We start from the raw sequence: 14,748 nt of genomic DNA, 5'->3' as shown, positions 1-14,748 counted from the left end.
TGTTTCAGTAAATCTGTCTGCAGGGTGGGTATTTATTCCCCATGGTGCTGTCTGTCTTTGGCCTCCTGTGGGCACTGACTCTGTCAGTGGGAGTCCTTGGTATGGCACCTCCAACCCCCTCATCCCACACAGGGCAGCACAGTCAGGTTTTTATCCTGTGGGTCTGGCCAGTCGGGTCCCCTTCTGGAACCAGGGCCCTCTCCAGCAGCTCCTGGGACAGCAGAGCTGGGAGAAGCACAGGCTGAGCTGCTGTGTGTGTGCACCAGCAGCTCCTGGGGAAGGGCTGGTCCCAAGCTGTGATCCCTCAGCCCGCGCTGCAGAGCCCCGAGGGTTGTGGGAGGTAAATTAATGGGTAAGAAGAGACAAGCCATGGATTAATCTAGTGCTGAGGATTTAGAGCTGAAGCTGTTCCATGGCACGCCTGGCCAGAAAAGGGATAAAAAGCTTTACTCTGCAGAAAAGTAGGGAAAACCTGCTGCTGGTTCCATGGGGGATGTGTCCCACCCTGCTTCTCCCCCAGCCTTGGGAGCAAAGCTGACCCTGGTGTCCTGACACACACTGGCATTGTGTGGCACTGCCTGGAGATCACCCAGGGATCTCGGATCTGTCTGCAAAGGGCACTGCACTCGCTGTCCCTTGGTTGTGCAGCCCAGGTGCTCTGTACAGCTCCACTCTGGGCTCAGCAGTGCAGTTTGGGGCTCTGGTCTGGGGCAAGCTGATGTGTCTGGGGTTGCAATCCCCTCTCCCCAGGAGTCTTCGTCTGGGGGCTGCCCCTCTGCAGCCATAAGCTCGTTTCTGTGTCCTGGTTCCTAGAGGTCCCTGCCCTGGGAATGGGCACTGTCACCTTCCCTGTCACTGCACCTCCTTGGCAGCTGTAAGGAATCAGGAGCAGAGTTCCCTGGCTCGCTCTCCTTGGTGGGGGGAAGGAGGTGGAGCGTGTGGCTGCCCTGTGCCCATGGCCCTGCCGGAGCGGAGCAGCCACAGCCCCGTGTCTGTGGGACAGCGGCTGCAGCTGGGGCCGTGTGTGGTGAGCCAGGTGACACGGCTTGGGAGCCTGGGGCAGCGAAGGGCCAGCCCAGAGTGTGACAGCCCCCGTGTGCCTATGGGATGACAGCCCGGGGGGTCGGCAGCGGGACCTGGAAACTCCCAGCTCCGGGAGCCTCTGGAAAGCGCTGGGGAGAGCGGCGGGGGCCGGGCCGGTGCGCTGCCCAAAAGGGCCACACGGTGGCGGTGTCCGGCCGCGCACCGCCGGGGCAGGCGGGAATGGAGCGGGATCGGCGGGAATGGAGCGGGACAAGGAACGGAGCGGGATCGGCGGGAATGGAGCGGGATCGGCGGGAATGGAGAGGGATCGGCGGGAACGGAGCGGGATCAGCGGGAACGGAGAGGGACAGAGAATGGAGCGGGAGCAGCGGGAATGGAGGGGGATCAGCGGGAACGGAGCGGGACACGGAACGGAGCGGGATCAGCGGGAATGGAGGGGGACAATGGAGCGGGACAGGGAATGGACCGGGATCAGCGGGATGGAGCGGGATCAGCGGGAACGGAGCGGGACAGGGAATGGAGCGGGAGCAGCGGGAATGGAGCGGGACAGGGGAGTGGAGTGGGATCAGCGGGAACGGCCCGGGACAGGGGAATGGACCGGGAGCAGCGGGAATGACCCGGGATCAGCAGGAATTGGCCGGAATCAGCGGGAACGGAGCAGGACAGAGGGAACGGCCCGGAACAGCAGGAATGACCTGGGGCAGCGGGAACGACCTCCTGGCGCGGGCTGGCTGGGCCAGAGCCGGTTCCCGTGCCCCTGTCTGTGCCTGTGCTCATGGCTGTGTCCATGCCCTGGTGGTGTTTGTGCCTGTGCCAGCCCTGCCCACCTCCCTCTTCCCACACCACCACTCCCCAGCAGGACCTTCCCCAGTGCCCACACCAGGCAGTGGGTGTCCACTGGATGAGGGTACAGCTACTCCAGGGAACCACGATTTCCTGCAGGCCCCTCACCCCAACTCCTCCCACCACCCCATCTCTCCATCACACCTATGCAGGGAGAGCAGCCAGAGACGGGAGCTGTGTGCCACACAGTGTTTTATTGAGGTGGGGTGGGGGGTCAGGCAATGGGGATCAGCCCAGAGCACCCAGGGGTGCCACTACTGCGCCCTGCGGGCCATCAGCATCTCCCGGATATTGTCTTCTGCTTCCTTCACGCTCCGCTCCAGGTACGACTTCTTCTGCTGCAAGGCAGAAACCAGAGGAAAATCAGGATCCCCCCCCAGCCCTGCCAGCACACACCTGGGTACCAGGGCCCAAAGCTGCCCAGGCAGAGCTGTGGGTGCTGGCTGGGGCACCCACCGCACTGCAGGTGTCCCATGTGGGGACAGCAGTTACACATTCCCAGAGGCACAGGGGCAGGTTCATGTTTACACAGACTGAATTTTGTTCCCCCCTGAAACCTCAGAGCTGCGGGGGCTGTTGCAACAGCGGCACTGCAAAAAGTGGGAGCCATCTACCTCAGCAAGGAAGGAAATCAAATCAGATCCTATAACTCTTGCAGCCTAGAGAGGGACTGACACGCCAAGGCCTCCTGATGGAGGCACAGCAAAACCCTTTTTCCTTGGGCACAAAAGGTTCTTTTTCCTAGCTAGGCCATTTTCTAACCCTATATCCTCCTTTCTATCAGAAATTCCCTGGCATCATCACCAAATACGTGTTTCCTTAATCATCTGTAATTAGACTGGGCTTGGCAGGGAAGCAGCCCCAAGATGTGCATCCCAAGATAGGAATTCAGCATGCAGTGTTTTTTCCTGCTAGTCTGGGTGCTCCTCTGTGGCTGGAAAAATCAGTGCTTGGCTCTTTGGACTATTTTCTCTGGGTTTCCAAACAACAGACACAACAGTCTCCTCCGGCGTTGCTGTGAGCACAGGCTCCCGTGCTGCCCATGTAGAGCCCTGCTCTGGGCCATGCCAGCTACCAGTGAGCACTGGCAGGATTGTTGTTAACTTCCAGGAGTCCAGGCCTCATCCCAGAGCATCCTGCCAGAGGCTCTACCAGTCACCTCCCCAGTGCCAGGAGCCCAGTTCAGCAGCAGTGGCCCCCAAAGCCCACCCAGCCCAAGGCCAGGTGAAGGGCAAGAACTGCTGATGCTGCCCTGAGAGCCTCGCCCTGACTTCCGTGAGCCCCTGAAACTGTGGTCCTGTAATGCTGAAAATCCATTAGCCCATGGAGCAGTCCTGCTGCCACCACTGCCCCTCTGTCCCCTTGCCATGGCACAGCTGCTCACTCAGCTGCAAGGCCCATCCCAGCTCTGCTTCTAAAGGCTGAAGGGTTTGTATTTAAATACTAAAGGCTGCTCGTGACAGCCAGGGCCAGGGTTATGGCTCAGGGTTCCTTGTCCCTCTCTGTGGTCCCCAGGCACATAGGGTCCCTTTCGCTTACAGGAACTGCTTTTGAGGAAACCACAGGGAGAAGAAGAGCAGCCACAGGTTCCCAGTGCCAGTGACTCAGTGACTCAGGAGCAGGGCTCTGTCACCGCCGTGCTGTCCCCACGCTGCCCGCACAGACGTCGAGGGATTTCACACATAGGGAACTGAGTCTGAGGCCAGCAAGAGGAGACAGGCCCAAAAAACCCGCGTGGCTCTGAGCTTCACCTCGCTCTGCTGACCAGAGGAGAGTGGCAGCAGTAGAGCTGACTTCTGGGGGGTCATTTTTTACTAAAGTTTTTTTGAACACCATTAAATTAGTGCATGAAATGGTCCTGCCCTCCTGTCCTCTCCCCTGGCCCCGTCTCCTGCTCCCACCAGGCAGCAGGAGACACTTCCAGAGAGCAGCTCTCCACAGGCAGGCTGTGCAGCAGGACTGGGAGAGCCCAGGAGCTGGCAGGCTGCAGCCACGGCTCCATGTTCCTTCCAGCGGAATTTCAGACATCCCATTGGGAAGCCTTGCTGGCCCCACTTCCACGAGGACAAGGGACCTTGACGCAGCAGAGGAGCACCCACGTGGACCCACACTGCCCACCCTGCACAGTGATATGCTCTGCCCTCCCCATGCAAAGGGCCTGGGTTTAATGCCATTTCTGCACTTAGGCAGCACCTGCAGCCCCAGGCAGGGCAGGATTCAGGGAATTTTTCTTTCCCTCACTCTCCTTGGTCACCTAATTTCTGAAGCACAAGAATCTGTGCTGCTGCCAGTACTCCCTCCCAGAAGCAGTTTCCAGGGAGTCCCATCCCTGGGCTCCAGGAGCATCCTTCGAGCATCAAGGGGAGCCCTGCACCCGCAGCTGGGGGGCTGCAAACTCCCTGAGCTGTCCTGCAGCCAGGCAGTGCCGGAGCCAGCACAGGGGCTGGCTCCCACTCCAGCCCACAGCCCGGATCATGAGCAAGCGAGGAGCAGACGGGCGCCACATTTTCCGAGACACGTGGCAGAAGCGAGGTGTTTCTTCCCCAGGCAGGGAGAACTGCAGCCCGGCTTCTGCTTCGGTAATCACCGGAGAAGGAGCGGGAGCCTGCGTGCAAACCCCTCCTCGCAGCGATTACTGGGGTCTAGACAGGAAACTCCGTCTCTCCCGGGGAGCAGCGCCGAGCGAGCAGCTGACACACGCTCTGCCTACTCACAGCAGGGCCCAGAGACACGGCAGCGCAGCTCTGAAGTCATGCTGGAGGCTGATCCGGTCCAGCCAGACCTGCCAGGCTGGTGGTATCTGTTCCCTGAACGCCACCCTGCACCCCAAACCCCACCTCCAGCTTCCAACTCACAGCTTTCATTTGCACTCGCAGCCCTAGTTAACCCTATGTCCTCTGAGCCCCTGGCTTGAGCCAGCCTGTGGCTGCTGGGCTTCACCTCAGCACCCGCTGAGCTGATGCATTTCTCTGGGAAAATGTGTTTGCTGCTGCAGGTGATCATCCTCTGCTACCTGTGCCATGGCAAGTACAGCCTGTGGGAATTCCCAGGGCAATGCCAAAACTGTGCTGCTGGTTTCGGTCCCTCGTGAAACCAAAGAGGGCCGCTGCTCTCTGAAGCCTCTGGTTTCACTTCTAAAGCTGTAGCTCCAGTGCTCACCAGTCTGGAGCCCAAGGGGACATGGCAGCAGCCCAAGGGGACATGGCAGCACAGTGGCCCTGCACCTCTGGCTTTGGTGGCTGCATGACCTGTGAGCTGCTGACCCAGAGCTCCTAGTCACTCGCCACACCAGTGCCCTAAACTGCCCTCACCCTCCCCCAGCTCCTGTGGGCCTCTGGACAGGTAAGGTGGGTGCCCAAACTGGCCCCAGATGCCACTGCCTGAGCCACAGAGCTCCAGGGAAGAACAGAGAAAGGAGACTGGCTTTGAGAAGGCATCAGGGGGAAGTTGCCACATGACACTGAGCTCCCAGAAAAGCCCCAGCTTCCGGCTGACAAGCAGGGCCAGGCTCCACAGCAGTGACCTGGCGTGCTGCTGTCCCCCTGCAGTCTCGCCAGGAGTGTGGCAAGGCAGTGACAAGGAAACCTGGAGGGCACGACAGGAAGCAGCTGGTATCAGCCAAGGGCTCCAACCACAGCAAGGGCCGTTCCCCCTCCTGGTTCACAATTCCCACAGCCACTTGCTAGAAAATTATTTTACAAAACTCTCTTGTGGGGTGTTACTGAAACTTATTTCAGAGGAACAGCCTCTGACCAACAGTGCCAGGCCCTGCCAGCCCCCGTCACTCCCGGACAAAGGTCAGTGCATTCCCATGACCCAGGCACAGTTCACTCACAGGGAGGGATGACCCAGGGCTGCAGGTCCCATCAGTGCTGGAGAAGCTTCTCCCCCACAGAGCAAGGAAGGGGAGCTGGAGGCTGCATGGAAGAGGGCACGTGGGAAGGTAGCAGGATTTGCAGCCACACAGTTCCAGGTGGACAGCACGCTTCACACACATTCCAAAATGGAGCCCGCTGACCTGCTCCAGCCCAGGACAGGCTCTTGCATCCTCACTTCTTCCTGCCACAGGCCACCCACCAGTTCTCATCCACTCTCTCCTCTACAGTGACAGCCCCCTGATCCCCCTTCTGAACCACACAGAAAGTGCTCTGCCACCTGCACTGGGACACGAGACCGACACACGGCCGCTGCCACAGCCCAGCGAGGTCTGGGCCATCTGCAGAACACTGACAGGGTGCAAACCGACAGAGGATGCCCCCTAAAAGCCAGTGCAGTCAATGCCTCCCAGCCTGCAGTTTCCTAATTCCTTTAAGCTAATACCACTCCCAACAACAGTTCCTTCCCCAGGCAGGAAGGGCTGCAGCACTTGGGAACAAGACAAACCACAGCCCTGATGATCTGTCTCAAAACTAGCCCCAAAGGAAGTGTTCTCACTGAAATCTGCTTTCTGGTAACAGAATTGCCATGCTAATAGCTGTCTGGCACCAGGATGGAGGGCAAGATCCCTCCTTGGGCAGCAGAGCCAAACCCACCAGCTGGGCCTCCCAGCACATCCTGGGGGCTCAGAAACTGGACTTTGCACCTCTCCTACCCCTGAGCATAGATGGGTCACCAACCTGGCCCATATTCTCCCCTGCCAGCTCTCAGGAGCCTTCTCCACTCCAAGGCTTCCTGCAGCCTTCCTAAAATACGTGTGTGGGGCAAGGGGTGAACTTGTGTGTGGTTTGGTACAGCTACATGGACTAAAAACACCCTGTGCCATGTCACCAGACGTGCAGCCAAAAATGGGACTGACCACTCACACAGCCCCATCTGACAGACAATCACATCCAGCTGCCAGGAACCCTTCCCAGGAGGAAGGGTGGCTGTACAGCTGACAGCTCCACAGACAAAGCTGCCCAGCCTGGCAGGGAAAGCACCACCAGCCCCAGCCCTGCCTGCAAGGAGAAGGGAGGGCAGGGCACTGATACACAATGGGCCTGGTGGGACGCACACCTGTGGGGGGCTGCAGGCAATGGCTTTGGGGGGAGCAGGCAACAGCTCTTGGGGGGTTCCACCAGCCCCAGCTGCCTCTGTGTTTTGCTGGCATAGGAAGCGCAGGCTCCTGGAAGCACCAGCTTGGCCGGCCCCAGCCAGGGGCTGTGCAGGCAGCGCCACGAGCCAGCCCTCGCCGTGCACGCTCCTGACCAAGGCGTGCTGGCGTGGCCAGCCTGTGCCCTGGCACGGGTGGCTGCAGCCAAACAACGCTGTAGGACTCGCCCCTGCCACCACCCCGCTCCTCGGCTCTCCCTTGCCCTTCACTCCCCATCGCGAGCAGCGCCTGCTCCCTGACCAGCTCTGTGCTGTTTGCTTTTGGCAGCAGCTGTGGAAAGACTAGATTGAATGCAAATACAATTACAGCTCACGCCCTGAAGAAGAAAAGGAGCTGTGGTTAACAGAAGTGGCCCATGGCCTTTTGACACGGCGGGAAGTCACCTCCTGCTCCAGCCTCCCACCTCCGCTCCCATTGCATCACGCTGCTGGAGAGGCCGGTGCTCCTCAATATGACGCACCCGGACCTGGCATTCCTGGCAGATTAAAGAGCCAGCATCCACAGATTCCACAGAAAGAAAAAACTATTAATCAGCTTCTCTTGGATGAGCTTTTGATGATCAAAGCACTGTCTTCCTCCCAGCACTGTGATTCAGAGGCCTCTGCCTTCAGGGAGAGCGGGTCGGCCGCCGCCAGCCCCGTGTGTGGCAGGGCCTTGGCTCGAGCTGGTGGTTCAGTGGAACAGGGCACAGCATTCTCGCTCCACTCCAAGAGCCCAAACAGCCCTGTGCTCCCAGAGGGAACAGACACGGCAGCCCTGCCCATCCATGCTGCCATACCCTCCCACTCACAGGTGAGTTTCCTGTGACAAGTCATGGTTTATCGACTTTTGCTCTTCAAATTCCACTTCTCTCACGTCACCTCTGCAAGTGAAAGAAAGCTTCAACCTCTGACCTGCAAACACAGATTTCCTTAAGCCCAAACAAAAATGTTTCCATGGAAATTTAAGCATCTAGTATTGGGACAAGCCTATTCATTTCAGCCTGTTCTTTTTTCTCCCTTTTTTTGTTGTTTAAACTGTTTTTCTATGAACTTGTTTTACACCCAACTTGTGAGGACAAAACAAGCTGGCAGGTCCTTTCCTAGAGAATCCCTCCCTTCCCATGGCTCTCAGCCTGCTTGGCTACCAGCCACCGGATTCTGGCATCCCACTCTCACACTCAGAAGGCTTCCGTTGAGGAATGCTGCAGTCTTCAGGCACGATGCAGTGCCTCAAAGAGGAGCCCTGAGACAACTCATCTTGTGACACCACCTCAGTAAACCTGCAGCTAGCCAAGAGCTTCTGTATCCCCCAAAGTTAACTCAAACCATTTTTGGCATTCCCTGAGGGCTCTGTGGGAAAGTGATCAGCAGATCCTGAGCTAGAGTTGGGAGCACATGGTTGGCTGGAAAAGGATCTTCCCTGGGAGGACAGCAAACTGTGCTGCCCGGGTACTGGGGGCCAGGCAGCAGCAGCCCGAGCTGCCCTCACTCTTGGGGCACTGCTGCTGTTCAGGGGTTGGCAGTGCCCAAAGTCCCTGTGGAGAACAGCGCTCCGAGCCCCGGCACACACACCCTGGGCAAGGCAAACATTTTGGTCAGACTAAGCCCACAGAAGATGATGTGCTGGGGACATGTGCTCTGTTTAATGGGATTTCACTTGGAACCCCTAAACAGGACGGAGGTGGACCTGCTGAACAGCATCCAGCTGCTCCTGCTCCAGGAGAAGCTGAAATAGTGGACACCAGCAATGGGGTGGGGTAGGTCTGCAGGCAGCCCTACGCCCTGGTGGGTCCACCCAGCACTGGTCCTCACCCAGTTCAACACCATGGCACATGTACACATTGGGAATTACCACTCTACAGCAACCACCAAATATTTAGATACACTTCAAGACTTTCCAAGAAGAGTTACTGCCTCAGGAAGTTGCCCAGAGTTTGCTCAAGAGTGAATGACCTGGAATAGGAAGGGAGCCCAGCTGGTTTCTGACGACAGCTGCTGACAGAAGCATGATGCCATGTACCTAAGAGGAGAAGTGATGATTCAGACCCTTTTTCCTCATCTCCTCCTTCCACAAAGTAACGGGGACCCACAGTCACTTCAGAACTACCTGGGTTAGAGTGTAGAAGAGAAAACATCAAGCACACAGCTACATGTGCCAACTCAGGAGAATCTTTAAAAGCACCTGCCTAAAGAACTGTTGGTGCAAATAATGAACTGATCCTACCACAGCACAACCAGCAGGGCTTCCCCCATCATTACTGAAGCACCTCGAAACCCTGAGGAACATACTCTGAAAAAGCTTAGTTGGAAAAGCCCCCATTAACTTCCATACTTGGTACCTTCAAGAGAAGAAGGGGCAAGGCAAGGGGCAGAAAGCCAGCCTGCCTGCCAGCATTTCTGCCCAACCCCAGCCCTGTGGCAGCAGCACTTTGCAGACCCACGGTCTGAGCCACAGGGCAGCGCTTCCAGCAGAGATGGAGACAGTTCCTCTTTGTGACTGGGAAATGACGGATTATTCCAGTGAGCTCCTGCAGCCCAGCCTGATGTGAACTACTACAAAAGCAAGTCGATAGGAACCTTTCAGTAGGTGGCAGCAGAAATGTATTATCAACCCAAAGGATTCCTTTAGGGACACCCCTTCTTGGCACAATTCCCATGTAGAGCAGTTTCCAGGAGTACATTGCTCCAGGTCAGATACTGCACCCTAACCAGGGTTACGACAGCAGAATCAGGTCGAACAGACAACTTGGGGAGGGGAAACTCACAGAGATTCTGAAAACCCCCACGTTCTGTTTCAGCGGAAGCATCCCTCACCAAACTGCCTCTTGCAACATGTGGTAAGTTCCCTAACCCAGTGCCTCAGTTTCTGTGGTCCCACAGAGCTGGTGTGGCTCATCGGGATTCCTCCTGGCAGTAGGACTTTTGCAAAACCACACCACACCTTTCAGCTCTTGCAGTCCTGGCCAAACAAGGCCACTTAAAAAGAAAAATCATTTCCATAAATTTCAAAGACAAATCAGCAACAAAAAGATGATGTCATCTCCCAGTTAGGCAGTATCCCCCCTCCCCACCCCGTTCAGACAGCCCTGAACTCAGAGCAGCCACATGCCCACCACCAAGGCATTAGGGATGGAGCAGGGGTGACCCGGGCAGTGGGGACAGCAGGAAGCGTGACGTGAGGGCTGCCCTGCATACCTGGGAGCAAGGTGTGGCTTTGTAAAGCTGACTCAGGGCTGGCTCAGGGCTCCAACAGGCAGGAGCACGCTTTCCAAATAATCGTTTCCTGTTCTCCCCAGGCGAGATGGAGGAGGAGATGGAAGCAGGATGGAGGTTTATCGGGCACAGATAATCCCCCTCCCCAGAGCTGCTTGGCACAAAGGCCAGCCAGGAGCCACTGCAGGGGCCTGGTGACTAAGGCAAGGACAGCAGTGCTGGGTTTGTGACTAATTATTACTCATGCAAGGAGGAATTTGGAGAGGGACCCGCATCCAGCTTAGCTCGTTGCTTTGGATACTTCTGCAGCCATAAGCACAAAGGAGAGCTTTGACAATGAATCAGACCCTGCTCTAAAACGACAGACTTATCAACCAACTTGGTGTTAAAATGATTTCAGTGTAACCATAAAGGCAGCTTAATGCTAATCAGAGGAAACAAGCAATGTTTTCAGGCTCAGATGACTAAATGTAGGCTCCTGGATGGACAAAACCATTTAGACACAGCAGCAGAAATGGGTTTTTATTAATACATAATGTGTTTCACTTTCCTTTGAATGACAGAGGAATGTGAGTGTACTGGCAAGAGCTGCTTGAAAAGTTTTCTCTGTTAGGTTGTTGGGATTTTTTTAATCAAGAGTAATCCCCCCTCCCCCCCCAAAAAAGAAACTAAAAGAAGTTCTGAGATGCATTTATTTTGAAAGCATATCTATAACTAGTCTCTAAAGGACTTAAAAGGAAGCAAACAACCCCCACATTAATTATTCTCTTGCTTTTAAAATCTACAATTATCCACCTAAAAATAAAGGTAGGAACAGTGAAAGCTAAGTCATCAAATTCCAGTTCTTCCTTCATAAAGCCTTTGCCCTCTCAGCTGGTTTGTGTGCTTACTTTGCAGTCTGCAGTACAGGGAAGACTAACAAAGAATTACTAATTAAACAACTGCTTGCAAAAACCTGCGAGTTTGAAGACTTGTTGCAGTGAATGATTGCTCCAAATGAGAGATCCAGCCTTGCCACTCCATACCCATACACATGTGATGATATAAATACACGTCATTCCACAAGCATTCTTCACAAAAATGTGGTGAGACACCAGTTTTTATAAGCCATCCCAGGCCTAAGGTGGTGGATGACCCCTCCAGAGAGCTGGGAATCCCCTTTCCCCTTCGAAATGTGAGAATTTCTTCTCCCTGTGCCTCTAAGATTCCAACATCATGTTTTGCAACCAGTGACTTGTGCACTATTTAACACATGACAAGCTTCTTACACAATTTTCAAAGCAGAACATACTGTTATTTGATCTTTATCTAACAAATCTAACACAGGACTAAGAGCCAGCTTTTAAACAGATCCACCTCCTTCCCTGCAGATACTGAGGAGCACTTGTTGCCTTTAAAAGCTGCAAGGTGCTAGCTGCACACAGCTGATTTCCATCTGTCTGCAATGAAAGGTGACAGTCACATAACAGAGAAACACCCATGAAGTTCAGCTGTAAGAACACAATCCTTTTGCCACCCACATTTTTGACAAACAGGACAGACCTTGAGGCTTTAAACATTAAAAAGCAAGTGAAGTGAATGATTCCTCACAGCTGTGAAGGCCTGTTCTTCCTGTAACCATCAGCAGAGTCGGTTTAGGGAACAGAAAGAATTAGAGCAGCATTAGCTATGCCCCAATTCCTCCAGTATTTACCTTAAATTGTGTGGCCCCAGTCCAGTGTCAGGAGGCCTCTCCACAAAGCAGGATTTTGTGCTGATAGCGTTAGCTCCGTGACCATTACACTCTCAACCTCCTCAAAATTTTGTCATTTTAAAGCCTATTTTTCTAATTGCTCAAAGTATCTTTCATTTCAAAAATCAGGAATGAGAACACAGATTCTCCTCTCTGTAAGACAGCCAGACCTATAGGGGGAAAAAAAATGAGCTTTGGCTACTCCCTTCTTCAAAACAAGGCTCTCATGGAGGGAAGACCGTTGGTAACAGCTCTGCCCATGCAGGCTGCACTCTGCTCTCCCACGGGAGTGCCTGTGGATGCTCTGCAGCTGACAGGCAGGCAGCTGGACCACCCATGCCCTCAAAAAGCAAGCTAAGCCTCCAGCTTTGCAGCCTGAAACACAGCAGCAACCCTCAGTGAGGGCACAGACTCAGACACGGGATGACACCAGCCAAGAGAGTCAAGATGAAACACATTTCCCAGGAACGCCACCAAGTCCAAAATGTCTGTGTCCAGAAGGACCTGCCCAGACACCCACAGCTGCCTCAGGCACACAAAGCCATGCAAGATGCTGGGTATTGCCTGGCCTGGTCCCCACCGAGGGTCTGATGAGGCTCTGCAGCTCATCTTCATGCTAACATCCATTATTTGTGGAGATCCCATAGCTTCCTCCTAAAACATCCATGCAAGCCCAAATACTAATCCTACACGGTAAATTTACTTCCATACTCCACCTGTCCCCACGTTAGGTGTCCTGCCTCCCTCTACAGCAAGCAGAGGGACTGACCTTGCCTATGCACACACGGGGAAACAAGGGGCAACTTCAGTGACAAGGTGTGTTTAAAATCCTGCCCCCGGTACGTGCGCACATGCCAGCAATGGAATGAGGGAACAGCACCCTCATCCAAAGTAGAATCTGCTCCAGGTTAATGCACAGAGGGTTATTCTTGAGGCTTCCCCTCTCCAAAGCAAACAGGAGCATTCCTTATTTCCCCCTGTTTAGTTAAAGAGCCCAGCACACATTCCTGGGCACTGGCCTACCCCAAGCAAACCATGCGATGAGAACTTCTGTGCTGTAAATCCCTGGAAGAAATTGGTCTAACTTGGGAACAGCTTAACAATTGCTACCTTCTGATGGACGCTTCGTGGTCTGCAAAGAGCACCACAAATCTCAAGAGGCTTGTTTTCACATCGTTAAAGCCACCCACAGAATTGGCCTCCATGCTGAGGGTTTCAGTACAAAATGAAGGAGAGCTGCCACCGGAGCACGTCGGAGGCCGAGGCCACACCGAGCAGGTCCATCCCAGCCATACCTGCCCCAGGCTTCAGCGCTTCTCCCCAGCCACACCTCACCTGCAGAAATCTTTGTTCCCACAGGGGAAGAAAACACTGTTGTGGCAAGTGTCAGAGCCGACTCATCACGGCAGGGGCACCACCACTGCGCCTCAGGGCTGCAGCAAAGCCATTTTAAAGCTCCCAGAAAAAGATGAGAGAAATGGAAGCCGCAGCACGAGCAAGATTGTGCTCAGGCAACACTGGGGAAGAAGTCGGTGGTCACCTTGAAGCATTTCAGTGCAGTCACTTCGTAACTTCACGAAATTTGTCACTTCACAAACATCACCTGAGGCTTTGAACATGGAGCACAGCGGTGTTTGAGAGCACAGTGTTCCTTCCCCCACCAGGAAGGAGAGCAAAGATATTTTCTGTGTGGGATAGGGAAATTGGACATGGATCCAATCCAATCCAATCCAATCCAATTTAGGGATCGCATGAAGGATTTCTGAATTAGAAATCAAGCCTTTAGGTACAGCTGTCTTGATTATATTTTCTACTCCGGGCAGCCAGAGAAAAAACCAACCAACCCTTTATCTCTGCAGCAGTAAACTTTCAGTCTCCCACAGGCATGTGAAAGAACTGCCTGGGAAACAAGCACACAGCTATGTTGTGGTCAGAGTTTAAAACCAAAATCCAATTCAACCAGAAAGCTGCAGGTTGCTTTTGCCCTTTTCCCGAAGGAGCTAAATTCAGTGGCACACAGCAGACGGAGCTGCCCAGCAGAGCCTCCCCCTTATTTGTTATTTTTAGCAATTTAGTCTGACAACGCCTGACAACTAAACAAGCTGAATATAGCAGGAGAGAAGGGGACTATCAGATATTATCAGAGAAAGCACACAGTGATAATCACTTTCTCCACCCCTAACGAAGAATCAATTTTCCATGTCTTTATAACATCATAGAGTTTGTTCTTTTTAAAATGCCACATTTAAAAACAGAATCCATCTAGCCCTACAATGGAAACGGATAACATTTCCTGAAACAAAGCATTGTTCCACCCCTCACATATCATGTTTCCTTAAAAACAAGGGAAGAAAAACATTACTTGGTTTTTCTCCTAATACTGCACAAACATTGCTGAGCTAAAAAGAGTCTGTGCTCATCCCTTTAGAATGCTTTCAAAATAGATTTAACACATACCCCTTGCACCGTGAAACACAACAAGAATTTGATAGTATCAGGACTGGAAAAATCCAATGGCTCCTGCTAAGCAGGACGTGTCCCATGCCAGTGTGTGAGGAAGCACATGGCACCAATCTCTGGAGGTTTGGGTAAGCCCTGTTGGCACAGCCTGTCAGCAGGCACAGCTATTGTGCCAGCAAGCCTGGGCAGTCTGTTTGGATTCCAAAGGATTAGATAGAAGTTGTGAAGTTCAGAATGCCACACAGGTGTGTATGAAGTTGACAGGCTGAGAACAGTGGGGCTGTTCAGCCTGGAGACGAGAAGGTTGTGTGGAAACCTCATAGCACCTTCCAGGACCTGAAGGGAAGCCAGAGAGATACTCTTCACCAGCAACTGGAGTGACA

General features: G+C 54.0%; 1 protein-coding gene across 1 annotated transcript in view; it reads right to left on the bottom strand.

Annotated features, from left to right (window-relative positions):
- Window positions 1-2,061: 2,061 nt before the first annotated feature.
- Window positions 2,062-14,748, bottom strand: part of PFDN1 (prefoldin subunit 1) — a 31,654-nt gene continuing 18,967 nt past the window's right edge. Inside the window, exon 4 of the mRNA XM_039559563.1 lies at window positions 2,062-2,225. Within this exon, the coding sequence (XP_039415497.1) occupies window positions 2,142-2,225 (84 nt within the window). The 3' untranslated portion in view covers window positions 2,062-2,141. The remainder of the gene's footprint in view (window positions 2,226-14,748) is intronic.

This window comes from Corvus cornix, chromosome 13, assembly GCF_000738735.6.
Source record: "Corvus cornix cornix isolate S_Up_H32 chromosome 13, ASM73873v5, whole genome shotgun sequence".
Classification (NCBI taxonomy): domain Eukaryota; kingdom Metazoa; phylum Chordata; class Aves; order Passeriformes; family Corvidae; genus Corvus; species Corvus cornix.
This window is presented reverse-complemented; position numbering and strand designations above follow the sequence as displayed.